Here is a 15,125-nt window from a genome sequence, read left to right on the forward strand (position 1 = left end):
ACCAATACTTTTGTACTTTTACTCAAGTAAATGTTGAATTCCAAATTGCAGTATTGATACTTTTAAGTAAAAAAAAAAAGAGTACTTTTTCCACCACTGAAGACTGGTGGGAAGGTGAAGGGTTAATTTGTGGCTGCTGGGGGAAACCTGATGCTAATTAAGTCTTTGGAATGGAATGGAATGGAATGCCCCAGACTGACATTCTAGCACAGAAACCCCTCAGAGTGGGTCAGAGTCAGACAACATGGAGAAAGCCAGGAGAAATGCCTGATGTTTCTGTTACTATTCCTGACATTATTGTGGAAATCAGGCCAGTCACTGCAAAACCTGGAGTTGAAGGTAAGCTAGTAATATTTGTGATTATTATATTAAAAGTCTCTTTTTCCAGTCAGTAAAAGTTGTTTTTTCTTTCTTTTTTTCTCTTTTTTTATAGTGACAGTCAGACATGAGTAAGCTAATGGCCATATAGTAGCCTATTGTTTATTTTCAGATGTAAAAAAAAAAGAAATGCTATTAATATTTGTGCTTATTATATTAAAAGTGTCTTTTCCATTCAGCAAAGGTATTTTTTTCTTTCCTTTTTTATTGTGGTAGTGACAGTCAGACATGAGGAAGCTAATGGCCATATAGTAGCCTATATACTAGTGTGAAATATTGTTTATTTTCAGATGTTTATTCATCCTTAAAACTGTCATAATACATTAATTCAAAATTTCAGTAAACAAAAAAAAACTACTCATTTTTTCCTTCTCTTCTACAGGGAAGAAAAGGAGTCACACAACAAAAATGGCATTATTACCCAGACCAGTAGCTCTGCTGCTTTTCTCCCTGTGCTGGCTGTCACTGCATCAGGGCTCTGTCGCAGAGACCTTCTGCCGGGGGACTCACTGCCCTGGCGGGGGGGACAGGGGGGACATCACCGGAGACCCCCGACCCTGCAGCGGAGCGCACTGTCCGGGGGGCGGCAGATCCTCCTCCAGATCCTCCAGACCACCACGACAATACAACCCGACAGGAGGGGGGACGACACAGGGGGCTAGAGGGGCGCAGATAGTGTCCAGTCAGCACCAGATCCACCCCGGCTCTAGTAGTGGGGGGACGGGGGTCCAGCCGCAGCCTCCCCGCGGCGTCAGGGAGAGCAGCGCGCGGATCAGGACGCACGAAGTGTCCGCTCACTCCGCTGCTCCTCATGGATGTACCGGCACAGACTGCGTTGTTACTACTGCTGCTCAGAAACCAGTGGTGGTGGTAAGTAACTAAGTACATTTACTCAAGTAGCCTACTGCAGTGCTTCTCAAACTTTTTCATGTCAAGAAGGACCCCCAGATTGATACTTATTAGCCCGCGGACCCCCATTTGAAAAGATATGCCAGGGACCCCCATAAGAGAATATTTTTTACGGCTCTAGCAGTGATTCTCAACCATTTTAATTTCAAGGACCCCCAGTTTGACATGCATTAGGCTACGGACCCCCATTTAATGGCATTTTTATCTCTTGGACCCCAATTTATATTGTAAAATGAATGTTAACTTAACTCTGAGAGTGTACAAATGAAACCAAATGGACCCGTTAGGGTCCATTTGGTTCCATTTGTACACTCTCAGAGTTACAGACCCATTTGGTTCCTAACTATCTATCATTTAGCAGGGGACCCCCTGGAACTCCCTCAAGGACCCCTGGGGGTCCCCGGACCCCACTTTGAGAACCAATGGCCTACTGTACTTGTTATAAGTACACTTTTGAGGTACTTTTACTTTGATATTTCCAATTTTCAGTACTTTTACTTCTAGCCTACATCTCAGGGGGAAATATTTCTTGTACTTTTTACTCCTCTACAATTATTTGACAACTTTAGTTACTAGTTACTTTGTAGATTTTAATGATTATTACAAAACATACATTAAGCACTTCAGCCCTATTTAAACTTTGGCTATTTAAAAATAGCCGATCTACACGCGCCACAATGCATTGCATCACGACTTGTTGTTAGCTTGTAGATCTGCTATTTTCCAAAGATTTTAATACATTTTATACATGATACCGTGTTAGCCATGGTTCACATGACGCTCGTCTGTCACAAGCGTCATGTCGCTACTTGTTCCTTGTTTTTTAAATGTCTCCATGTATAACCCGTACATCAACATCAACGTTTAAATTTCAAATATAAAGTGCTTACCCCACGGCCACGGATGTAACAAGTTAAAAAGCCTGGGTCTAAGTACCCGTATCTTCCGTATTGTTCAATAAAAAAGCATTTTAATCCGATCGGTGGCCATTTTTTCAGAATGTTCTCCATATGCTTTCAACTAAGCGACCCTATTGGTTAGGAGGTGTACTGCAGTCTGATACATTATAACTTTATACATTATAAAAACATTTATACATTATAAAAATGTATACATTATAAAAAATGGCCGCCGATAAGAGTAAAATGCTTTTTATTGAACAATACGGAAGATATGGGTACTTAAACCCGGGCGTTTAAAGTTGTTACACCCGTGGCCGTGGGGTCAGCACTTTATATTTGAAATGTTAACGTTTATGTAGATGAACGGGTTGTAAATGTAGAAATGTCAAAAACCGGGATCAAGTAGCACCATGACTGTCATGATATGACAGTCATGGGCTTAAGGGCTATAGACACTGTGTGAAATGGGACATTCTGCATAGTGAGCACTTTTACTTTTGGTGCTTTAAGTATGTTTTGATGCCAATACTTTAGTACTTTAATCAGCTTTCTACATTGCAGTATTGCTACATTTTACCTAAGTAAAACGTGAGTTTTTTTCTTGTACATATGTCTTATGTTTCATATAGTAACCTGTAAGCTGATCGTATGACGTTGTGTATAGTTGTGTGTATATCTGTCTGTCTCTTACATGTCATCATGATTTGTGTGCATGGGAACTCATTTTAAACAAGCTCAGTGCTTTATGAGCCTTCCAGTTTAGTAGACCTTGTATTGTGAATTGTATCGTGAATAGTAAGACATGAATCTTCTCATGTCTTACCACAGGGATCTTCAACAGGGGGTCCGGGACCCCTAGGGGGTCCTCAGAGTTACTACAGGGGGTCCGCCAAATCTTTTTGTGATAGGATTTTTTATTTTACCTTAACCACTTGAACCTTAGCATCCCTTTTCTGAGGAGAACTTTAGCCAAAAATATCAGATCTACAAGCTCACAACGCCTCGCGTTGCGAGGCGTTGTGAGCTTGTAGATCTGATATTTTTGGCAAAGAGGTGTGGGCATAATAGGTGTAGAGGGAAAAAAGAGCAGGTAAACCAAAAAAATTGAATCTGAAACACAATATAGATACACATATACGATATAGTGTGGGTCCCTGCTGCATCTCTCTCTCAGCTAGGGGTCCTTGGCCTGAAAACGTTGAAGACCCCTGTCTTACTAAATAAAGTACACTGCTCAAAAAAATAAAGGGAACACTTTGATCCCTTAATTATTTTGAGCAGTTTTCGTTAGTACACAGTTCATGAAAAAACCCAAAACAATTAAGGGATCAAAGTGTTCCCTTTATTTTTTTGAGCAGTATACATCAATCAATCAGTACCTTTCTCTCCACACCACTGTCAGAAACAGCCTCAACAACCCAGTGTCAATGACACCTCATCACGGGATTGTAAAGGGATCGAGTGCAAACTGCCTGCCTTGAGGATCCGGCTCAAGCCCCCCCGGCCCAGGACCTCCTCCTCCTCCTCCTCCTCCTGCCCGGGGGGAGGTGAGGGCTGTGCGGCCAGCTCTTCAGAGGACAGCCCGCTGTCCCCCGTCCATCTGGCCGACAGAGCCGCTCAGTTTCTGGGAGATTTCACAGAGTTTGGAGGGTATCCTTCGTCGGAGCTTGGAGGTGGTGTTGGTGGTGGTGGTGGTGGTGGTGCGCCTTTGGGTGTCCAGCTCACCTGTGATATCAAACCAGGTCTGTCTGTCTGTCATCATGAATCATTTAAATTAATCATGAAGCCAATTATAGAGCGCCGAAGGTCTGACGTCACTCCCGCTAGAGGGCGCAGTCCCCCTGGGTCGCGGTGTTATTTCTTGCGTTGAAATCCCCATAGGGCAGCGGTTTTCAACCTTTTTTGCATCAAGGACCCCCAAATTGACACCTATTAGTCCACGGACCCCCATTTGAAAAGATATGCCAGGGACTCGGCCATTTTGATTTCTTGGGGGTCCCAATCTACACTGTATCATCATCATTAGTGTTCATTTAACTCTGAGAGTGTACAAAATTTGTACACTCTCAGAGTTACAGACACATAAGGGTCCATTTGGTTCCTAACTATTCATTTGGCTGGGGACCCCCTGGAATCCCCTCAAGGACCACTGGTGGTCCCCGGACCACTGGTTGAGAACCACTGCCATAGGGGAATCTTAGATCACCTCATATAAGAACTGTGTTCCAAAAATAAAGACACCACCCCAGCGATTTTACTCATATGGATATGAAGCATCGACTGAAGGTGGAAATGTACAAATTTACCCAAAGAGTAACACAAAAAACACTAGAAACAAGTCAAACAACCCAACAACTACATTTCCCATGAACGCAGCTACTGTCCCTACAGCAGCTATAGTAGCCGGAAGTGTAGTTTTAAAGACTTTTAAGGCAGAATGTATTCAATTTCCTCCATAATCAGGCTGAATGAATATCATAAACGATGCAGAGCCCGCCCCTCCCCCCCCCGACAGAAACGCCCCGATGATTTGTTTATTTTTGGAACACACTTCTTATATATGAGCTGATCTAAGATTCCCCTATGGGGATTTCAACACAAAAAATAACGCCGAGACCCAGGGGGGTAGCGCCCTCTGGCGGCAGTGATGTCAACTTCGGTGCTCTGACAGTAACTGACTAATTGAATAGAATGATGAAGAGTTCCTTTTCATCTGCATCTGTATAAACAAGAAAAGCAAACTGTTCGTGCACAGGGAGAATCAGAGAGCTAACCCTCAACCAGGGGTCCTGCTTGAGGGTTCCAGGGGGTCCCCATGAAATGAGTTCATATAGAATCACAATCAGTTTAACCACTTTGACTCTGTATCGGCTATTTAAGAAATAACAGATCTACAAGCTCACAATGTGTTGTGATGTGAAGCGTTGTGAGCTTGTAGATATGCCATAAATCTTGAAAAATGAAGTGAAAAATTTGGAATATTTTTGGAACATTTTAACAACTCAAATTATTCCCTGGCCCAAAGTATTTTCAAATGGGAGTCAAATCGGGCCAAATCTGTATTAATCTGATAAGCACTTGGACTATACATCTCAGGGGGAAAGAGTTGAGGCATTTTGTTTGACTCGGTGCCACAGATAAATATTGTGAAAATAGCCGATCTACAAGCTCACAACACCTCGCAACGCAAGGCGTTGTGAGCTTTTAGATCTGCTATTTTCACAATGTTTGCCTCTTTCTTTTATTATTATTTAACAATTTGGCCAATGTTTGACCAGTTTTTATAGTATAGTTTGTTTATTTACTTTTGATGCAGTAAATGGTATTTCATTAAAATTAAATATTAGGTATTAGAAGTCCTTAAATTGTCACTTTACTGTCATCTGTCATCTGGGGATCCCCTTAAAAATCGTGTCGGGACCTCCATTGGGGTCCCGAACCACAGGTTGAGAACCACTGGGGTAGACCATATTTAGAACCCCTTCTTCCCTTCCCTTCTTCCTTTTGGACCAGTAGTGATTGTGATCTCACAAACACACCAAAGAGACTATTTTTGACCCTCAGCCCAAAATGATATCTGCAGACCTAGCCCATCTGTAAGGCTATGTGAGTTCAGTTCAGTGAGGCTGTGGAACAGCTGAATCGGAAAAAAATGTTCCTGAGTCAATTGTCCAGAAAATAGCAGAACGCTTTGAAGTCTGTCCAGTACATAAGAAACTTTCATTACGCTTTCTGGCCTGGGCCAAGAGCCGTACTTATTCTGTGCCAACATCTTTTGATAGAGAATCATCATTGGGAGCCATAGTTGATCAGAATTAATTCATTCTAAAGCAGATATAAATTATAACATGGATGATGTATCTAGTCTATGCAGCAGCCGGTCTTCAGGGGCTGCCCTTCAGCATGTATTATTTCATACACTGTGCTAATGGTTTCATCAAAGCTACTGTGTAGACATTTATTTGGAAATACAGCCTTGATAAATGTATCTTCCATATTCCTTTCCTGGACATAACAGTAATAACTTAATAATGTCCCCTGTATCCCTGTGTAAAATGACTCTTTGCTATTACTTACTTACTTAGGCCTTTACATTCCCTGAGGAACATAGGCCATTGAAGAAACTCCTTCACTGAACCTCCTCCGCTTTGCTATGCACTATAGATCAGTGGTTCCCAAACTCGGGGTCGGGGGATGCAAATATTTTTTTGGGGATCCCCAGATGATTGCTTAATTAATGTGCAACATTGTTTTCTCACTCAACAGTAAACAAACCAACATACAGTATAAGTGTATACAACGTATCTGCACATTTATAAAGTGACAATTTAATACCTTTAAGACCTGCGTCAAAAGTAATCAACAAACTATACTATAACAAAATGGCCAAATGGCCTAACCCTATTGGCCAAATTGTCAAACATTACCTAAGAAAGAGGCACAAATGTCTTGTAGATCGACTATTTTCACTATTTATCTGTGGAACCGAGTCAAACTAAAATAAATTCCTCAACTCCTTCAATTCCAAGTGCTTGTCAGGGTGGGGGGTCCCCAGTTAAAATATGTTTTTTTGTCGTGGCCTGAAAAGTTTGGGAACCCTTGCTGTAGATAATAATTTGTTCTTTTAGTCTTTTACATCATTGGTTTTCAAAGTGGGGTTCGGGGACCCCCAGGGGTTCTTGGGGGGGTTCCAGGGGGTCCCCAGCAAAATGTGTTAATATCATTTTTAACCACTTCATCCATTTATATGTTGGCTATTAAAAAAAAAAAAGGAACATTTTTGAACAATCTTGAAAGTGTTGTGGAAAATGTGGAAAATGTTGAATAATTTACATTACAACATTTTTCAACACAAATCTTCTCTTCTGGGGGTCCCTGGCACAAAACATTTTCAGATAGCGGTCCGGTGGCCAAATATTTATCACTTTGGTGCTCCTTGGCACAAAAAAGTTTGAGAACTACTGTTTTACATCAGTAACATTTTTCAAATGATGGAATCTCATTTTGAGGTACAAACATTTCTTTTCATTTCCCCCTCTTTATAGGGGAGAATGAGGTTCCTTCGGAAGACGCCCTCATCCTCCACCTCCAGCTGGCTAAAGGTCAGGAGCAGCTGGTTGAGGCGATGCGCGCCCAGCAGACAGTCATCCGCGACCTGCAGCAGAAGCTGGTGGAACAGCAGGAGGCGCTGCTCTCGCAGCAGCGCGAGATCCTGGAGCAGCAGCGCCGCGCCTACGAGCAGATGGACGTGGTGAAGGTGAGGTTTGACTATGCTTGTGCACCTCTTGGTGCTCCAACATCTCAATGTCATTGAAGACTATAAGGTTCAAACCTCCCAAAACAAACTGATTCGGCTACTCCTGAGGCGTGAGGCCCATGACCCACCTTTCTCCCACTCATTTTGCCAGCCTAGGCTGGCTCAGGGTAGAAGACAGGGTTAACCCTTTAAGACCTGAGGCAATTCTTAAAAATGTTTTTTAAATCCTAAACATTTTTTGAAAAAATATTTAAAAATATTTTTTACGATTTTTCAAAAATAGCAGATCTACAAGCTCATAGCGCGGCACAGAGAGTGCCGCGCTATGAGCTTGTATATCTGCTATTTTTGAATAGCCAAAGAAATCTAAAGTGACACAGATGCGTTCCAGGTCTAGGGTTAAACAACTAAAAATGGGATTGGTCTTCAAAATTGTAAATGCAAATCTGCCCGAAATGCCCCCTATACCCGCATATCTGACTAAATACCTCCAAAAGGTTAGCGACACCCACAGTCACAATACTAGAGAGGAGCGTTAACAACGATCTGGTACCACCCACCCATACAACAAACATGGGCAAATTCTCCTTCTACAGCACTGCCACCCAGGTTTGGAATAGTCTGACCCCATCCCTCAAAAAATGCAGTTCGCTGGGCTCATCTAAATCAGCCCTGAAAATTCACCTTTCAGGAGGCCAAAAGAGGAGGTAGTACCATTATCCCATCAGAAAGACGAGCCCCCCCCTGCTTTGACTGTCACCCCCCCCCCCCCCCCCCCCCCAGGGCCGGTGGAGGGCTGATCGCTGCTCCAGGTGAGATTACTTTGATGCGCCCCCGCGTGCGCGGGTCTGGGCGGATTATGATACTTTTTTTGGTGTCTTTGGTTACTTTATTTTGGTTTTAGGGTTAGGGTTAGGTTAGGGTTGTGTTATCTAATTCTGATTTTACCGATTTATTATCATTTATTATAATTTTTTCCCGACTTTTTTTGCCGCCTTGTAAACTGCCGCTCTAGGCGGCCGCCTAGGTCGCCTTAATGGGTGCGCCGGCCCTGCCCCCCCCCACCCACCCCCATTGTTTGTACATATAGTGTCATTTTTTTCCTGCATTTTTTGTTTGTACATAATGTTATTTTTCTCTATGTTTGTGTTGATATTTGAACTGTTTGGTGCTTCTATATATGACTATGAATTGAATACCAAAGACCTCAATGGAAACAAGACCACAAGGACTTTTTTGAACGGACCTTTTAGTCAAAGTATTTTAAATGTAACTGTGCTATTTTAAAATGTTTTGCCTAATAAAATATTCAATCAATCAATCAAGGCGCAGTACGGCCTGCTCTCCGACACGGTCAAGCAGGTGTCCTTCCAGGGCCTGCAGGGGGAGCTGCAGAGCTACTTCGAGAGCCACCTGGTGGGCCTGCAGAATCAGGCACGCAACCACCTCCTCCAGAAGTCCTACGCCGGCGTTCACAAGCCCATGGACACGCTGCTGGACGCCAAGGTCATGGACGTGGTCGGCGAGGCCCACTTCCCGCAGCCTCTGCTGGGCTGCGCCTCGGCCTGCGGTCACAGGGAGTTCTGTGACTTCCAGAGGGACCCGCCGCGGTGCGAGGGCTGCACCATGTGCCCGCCCGGGTTCTTCCTGGTCTCACAGTGCTCCCCCAACGCAGACAGCATGTGCCAGGTATACGTATGATACTTTATCATTATATACCAGTGGTGTTCAACCTTTTTCATGTCAAGGACCCCTAAATTAATATACATTTGGCCAGGGACCCCCATCTGAAAAAAATGTTTGTGCCAGGGAGGGACCCCCAGAAGCAAAAGATTTGAGTTAAAAATGTTCGCTTTAAAAAATAAAAATATTCAAAGATATATTCACACATTTTCAAGATTTTTCCAAAATAGCAGATCTACAAGCTCATGGCGCGGCACTCGGTGCCACGCTATGAGCTTGTAGATCTGCTATTTTTGAATAGCCAAAGTTAAGTTGTTCAAATGATTTTGACGCTATGTTAACTAATTTAGCTGGGGACCCCCTGGTACTCCCCCAAGGACCACTGGTGGTCCCCGGACCACTGGTTGAGAACCACTGATGGTATATACCATTCTGTCAGTGTTTTGTTTAAACGTAGAGGTCTTCAACAGGGGGTCTGGGACCCCAAGGGGGTCCTCAGAGTTACTACAGTGGGGCCACCAAATCTTTGATAGGGACTTTTCTTTTACATTAACCACTTGAACCCTAGAATCCCTATTCTGAGGAGAACTTTAGCCACGAAATAGCAGATCTACAAGCTCATAGATCGGCTATTTTTAGCTTACTAATTTACTAAGTATGGAGGGTTTAAAGTGGTTAAATGTCTGAAAATACATGAACATGAATCCAACATATTAATAGAAAACATTAATTTACACAACACTGATGATAGTGCTGTCAAACAAGTCTATGAAGCTATCTATGAAATCTATGAAAAAGTGACACAATTGTATACAATATGTAGTGGGGGGTCCCTGCTTCATCTTTCTCTCAGCTAAGGGGTCCTTGGGCTGAAAAACATGGAAGACCCCTGGTCTACAGCAATTTGAGAACTGCATGCTTTCAATCATTAACATTCTACAACAAAATGTAATCTATATCTAAATATTATTGTATGTATGTAATATCTATACATTACAGGACAGAGATGAATGCCTTGAATTGCCAAGCATTTGTGGAGAGCGAGTAAAGTGCCTTAACACTCCAGGTGAGTCTCACACATCATTGTGTGTGTGTGTGTGTGTGTGTGTGTGTGTGTGTGTGTGTGTGTGTGTGTGTGTGTGTGTGTGTGTGTGTGTGTGTGTGTGTGTGTGTGTGTGTGCACACACAAGTGCTGTAATTCACTTGTACATTCACTAAAACAACTGACCGTAAACATACGGACAGACAGACACACACACACGGTCAAATGTAGGAGTGGTTGGCACCACTCAGAAATCACACCCAGTGTGAAGTGAGTGGTGCCTTTGACGAGTTCATTATGCGCATGTGTTGCACTCCTGTTTGTGTTTAATAAGTGTAACTGGTTACATCTTTGTGTTACAATCAGCTGCAGCTGTTGAGGCCAGACACAAACATGTTGAGGCCGTCCGCAAACATACGGACGGACAGACACACACACACACACACGGTCAAATGTAGGAGTGGTTGGCACCACTAAAAAAAAGACCAACAGTAACCAAATCCATTTCTGCTGAGCTATGGTCCTAAAAAAAATTACATCTTTCTGATCCTGCCTCGTTCACGTTTCTCTGTTCTCTGTTCTTGTGTTGTTCCAGGGGGATTCAGGTGCTTGGGGGTTTCTCAGAGGGACTTGGCCTCTGGTGTGTGCGGCCACCATTACTTCTACAACCAGGAGCTGCAGGAGTGCCAGGCCTGTTCCGACTGCGAGGACGGGGACTCGCCCGCCCTCCCCTGCACGGCCACCAGCGACGCCATCTGTGGCGCCGTATCCGGTGGCGAGAGCCGCCTTTCCCAGGCCTGGGGGTCCGGGGTCGCGGCCCCTTCCGCCAGGGCCCATGGCAACAGCAGCGGACACATTTTTCCGGGTCTCCAGCTTCACCTCCGCAGCAAAAGCAAAGACGGCGGCGGTGACAGCGATCTGCTGCTGAACAACCGCGCCGGACGACTGGCCTTCCGGCAGCACGGGCTGGTGTGGCTGGACCACAACTTCGCCCTGAAGCACAGCTGCCGGAACTTCCTCCAGGTGAGCAGTGTTGATTTCGTCGACTAAAACTATGATGAAAAAAAATTGTCGACTACCTTTTTTCAATGACGAAAACTAAATAAAAACTAAGCTATGATGATTAAAACTAAGACTAAATATATTGACAATTTCGTCAACAAATAAAGACTAGACTAAAATGTTAGTGAGGGACAAGTGGAGGAGAGATCCAGTAGAACTAAAAGACATGTCATTTTATGTTTGATTGCGCTCTGAAAATAGCAGATCTACAAGCTCTGCGCTGCGACGCGTTGTGAGCTTGTAGATCGGCCATTTTCAGCATGCAACCAAGTGTAAATTCAGCCATTACGACGCCATCAAGGCACCGCCCAAAATACATTTTAGTCGACTAAATCAACTGTAGATTTAGTCGACTAAAATGTTATGATATTTAGTCGACTAAAACTAAACTAAAACTAAAACATTTCAGGTGCCAAAAATAATGACTAAAAATAAATGGAATTTTATTCAAAAGACTATGACTAAAACCAAATCAAAATTTGCTGTCAAAATCAACACTGCAGGTGGGCATGCGGCTCAACGGCAGCTCAACGGAGCACGAGGGGGGCCAGGACCTCAGCGGCGTGCGCGTGGAGCAGCCGGACGGGAAGTACTTCCAGGGCGTGAGCGTCAGCGGCGGCGTGGAGGTGGAGCCCGACCACACCCTGACCCTCCTGCTGAAGAGCCCCAACCAGCACTGCAACCAAAGCAAGGACCTCCACGTCTACGAGCTCCACGGGGCTTCCTTCAGCCTCCTCTGGCTGTCCCACGACACCGGGGCGGTCGCCATGACCGCGCAGATGACCGTGTCCAGCCACTACCAGACCAACTACCGGCCCGCCTTCCGCGTGACCTCGGTCTCCGACCCATACATGGTCGCCCTGACCCACGACAGCCGCGGGGTTCGGTTCACAGAGAGCGGCGTGGTGAAGTTCGTCCTCCAGCAGGCGCTGTACGCCATGGGCCACACGTGTGTCCGAGAGGGCTTCTCACTCATCGCGTACGCCAACCGCAACGGGACCAGCCAGGAGGTGCTGCAGGCGTTCAAGACGGGCGTCAACTACAGGGACACCTCCATCACTCTCTCTGGCGCCGTGGAAGTGGAGGGCGGCGACACGCTGAGCTTCGAGATCACCTCGCCCTCGCAGTGCAACATCCGCTACTTCGGGGACAGCACCGGGATCAGCATGCTGAGCCTCATCTGGATCCCCTCGGCCCTGTCCTCGGCCCTGACCGCCACCGTCTCCAGAGCCGGTCTCCCCTCCGGAGCGGTCCGGAACAAGCCCCTCTTGTTCCAGCAGATCAGCCCGGATTCGCCGCAGATCCAGCTGGCGCGGGGGTCCTCCGGAGGGGACACAGCGCCCCCCGGCCGCAAGAGTTTTATATTCCGCGAGAAGGGGACGGTGAACGTCGCCCTGAACCTCAAGCTGATCCACTCCTGTAACGTGGTGAAACTCACCCTCCATCGTGCGGGCGGGCAGCAGGCAGGTCCTGCGGGTCCCGTGGCTCAGCAGGTGTCCGGGCACATGCCCGAGGGGAGCGAGTGGGCGAGCGTGGGGCTGAGGGCCTCGTTCGAGGTGCAGAACGGTACGTCGATCCACGTGACCCTGGACTGCGTCCGCGGGCGAGTCAATCAGATCACCCACCAGGGAGGCACTAACATCAACATTCTCTGGGTTACGCTGTGATCCAAAACTTTTCATGTCATTCGTGTAGTTTGTTAGTTAAGCCATTAAGACCGGGAACGCATCTGTGGGTAATTTTTTTAGATGTCTTTGGCTATTCAAAAATAGCAGATCTACAAGCTCGTAGCACGTCACCGAGTGTCACGCTATGAGCTTGTGGATCTGCTTTTTTTTTTTATCGTGAAAATGTGTGCAAATCTTTGAATATCATTTAAAAAGACAGATGCGTTCCGGGTCTTAATGTGTAAAAAAAGAAAAAGACTATGGTTTTGCACAAAACAGAATTGCAGAGCAGATTCGAGAATTTACCAAACTGAAGTCAGGTTTTTGGTTCGAGAGGAAACTTCTTATTTGTCTATAATGGACGATTTTATGACATATCGTTACTATGATGTCCCTTTTGGGTGCGATCGATATATATATATATATTGTAAGTACTGCTTTTGCTCTAAAGGTACTTCGGCTGGTTGAGCAGTGACCAATTCATCATGAATGTCTGTGAGTGCGCGTGATTGTATGAGCGATTGCGTAAATACGTGCGCACTGGTACTTGTGCATGTATGCCTGTTTTTTGCATGTGGGTATGATTCACATCAGTGTGCACATTTTGCATACGTACTGTATGTTCTGATCCCTTTATACTGTATTATGTAATTATGCCTTTAAGTGCTTTGAGGAGCATTTTCACGAGCAATAATAGACAAAGGTAATGTAATGAAACTTCACCAGGCAGGTATTTTTGTTCAATATTTTTTATGGTAACTTATTAAAATGTTATGTAATTATACTTTTTATATATATGACAATATCATCCCTTGAAATATAAAAATGTGTCATAAGAATGTGTCGGCAATGAACAAAAACGGATTAATAAAAATATGTGTATACTGTATGCAAAGTATATGGTCAGGTAGCTCCGATCGGCGCCTCTCCCTATAGCTCCGAGATGAGGTCCGGCTTCGTAGGGCGACGGCCAAGTGTGATACCGGCGAACGGTGGCCAACAGTACCGTTTTTTTTAACCTTTTTCCGTACAGCGTATCCAAAAAGTAAAGGTAGTCCTCCCTAGGAATGTTCGATATTGACTTTTTTACCGATATCCGATATTCCGATATTGTCCAACTCCTAATTTCCGATACCGATATATGCAGGCTTTTTCACCAAAAGTCAACTAATTGTCAGGTAACAACATCATCTAATCTAATAAAATGGCTATAATATCATTATGATATCAAATAAAATACAGTGATGTTGTTAGGTTTTCAAGAAATTGAGTCCTGGGACTCACTGGTGGTCATTTGAAATAGTCCCACTAATCTTAGATTAGAGGTAGGCCTATATGACAGTGCAGAGGCATAATTGCTTTGATGCCTATAACATTAACGAGCGTCAATGAGTGTCAGCTGGACACAGACACACACACACCTGCCCTCTGTAGTGCTCTAATAGGCTCTATGCAAAGCAGTCATATTGTAAAGACATTGGGCCTCTTCCATACTTCCTTCACAGGTGTTACCAATGATACTAGTGAAGGCTCTGGTCAAACGGAGTCAGGGTGCTGATTGTTCATGTTGGCTCACTGGAAACACTCTGCTACACCAGTGGGTCTCAAAGTGTGGTCCAGGGACCCTCATGGTTCCTTGACACGGTTCCAAAGGGCCCGTTACAGGTGTGTAACTCTGAAAGTGTGCAAATGGAACCAAATTGGACCCTAACGGGTCCATTTGGTTCCATGTGTACACTCTCAGGGTTATGGGGGTCCTTGAACAAAGCCCTCATTAGTATAACTGGTAACACCTGTGAAGGAAGTAAGGAAGAGGCCCAATTTCTTTACAATATGGCTGCTGTGCATAGAGCCTATTTGAAAGTGACTGGAGTCTGTTTCATTGCTCTCCAAAAGCCCTTGAATATGATGGAATATGATTAAAGATTACTGTGATTATGGTAAGCTCACATTTCATATCACACACACCTGACACTCCCGTAACTTATTACAAAAATAAAAAATATAAAAAGATATCGGGAGGCCGATAATATCGGACATCCCTGCTCTCAGATGTTTGCATTTTTTGGCGGGAAAGAACATTTAAGCGACGTGTTGAGGCAAGCTTTTATAATCGCTTTTTTAGTCAGCCAGTTCCATATGTTTCGGCTGAGACTTCCGGGTGGTAAAACACAACAAAGAAGAGCGAGGAACACTGGGAACTGGCTGACTAAAAAAGCGATTTA

General features: G+C 44.6%; 1 protein-coding gene across 2 annotated transcripts; it reads left to right on the plus strand.

The window, feature by feature from the left end:
* The first annotated feature begins 215 nt into the window (after positions 1–215).
* Positions 216–12,974, plus strand: nell3 (NELL (neural EGFL like) family member 3). 2 transcript variants are annotated; one of them, XM_084048517.1, is made up of 8 exons: positions 216–339; positions 761–1,248; positions 3,592–3,931; positions 7,235–7,446; positions 8,773–9,135; positions 10,129–10,195; positions 10,767–11,194; positions 11,737–12,974. In XM_084048517.1, the coding sequence occupies exons 1-8, from the start codon at positions 264–266 to the stop codon at positions 12,898–12,900; spliced, it is 3,138 nt and encodes a 1,045-aa protein (XP_083904643.1). In that variant the 5' UTR covers positions 216–263; the 3' UTR covers positions 12,901–12,974. The 2 variants fall into 2 exon arrangements, with proteins under 2 accessions (XP_083904643.1, XP_083904644.1); XM_084048518.1 differs by having other exon boundaries at positions 3,598–3,931.
* The last annotated feature ends 2,151 nt before the right edge of the window (positions 12,975–15,125 follow it).

Source organism: Gymnoscopelus microlampas (assembly GCF_963454915.1).
Source record: "Gymnoscopelus microlampas genome assembly, chromosome: 22".
Taxonomy (NCBI): domain Eukaryota; kingdom Metazoa; phylum Chordata; class Actinopteri; order Myctophiformes; family Myctophidae; genus Gymnoscopelus; species Gymnoscopelus microlampas.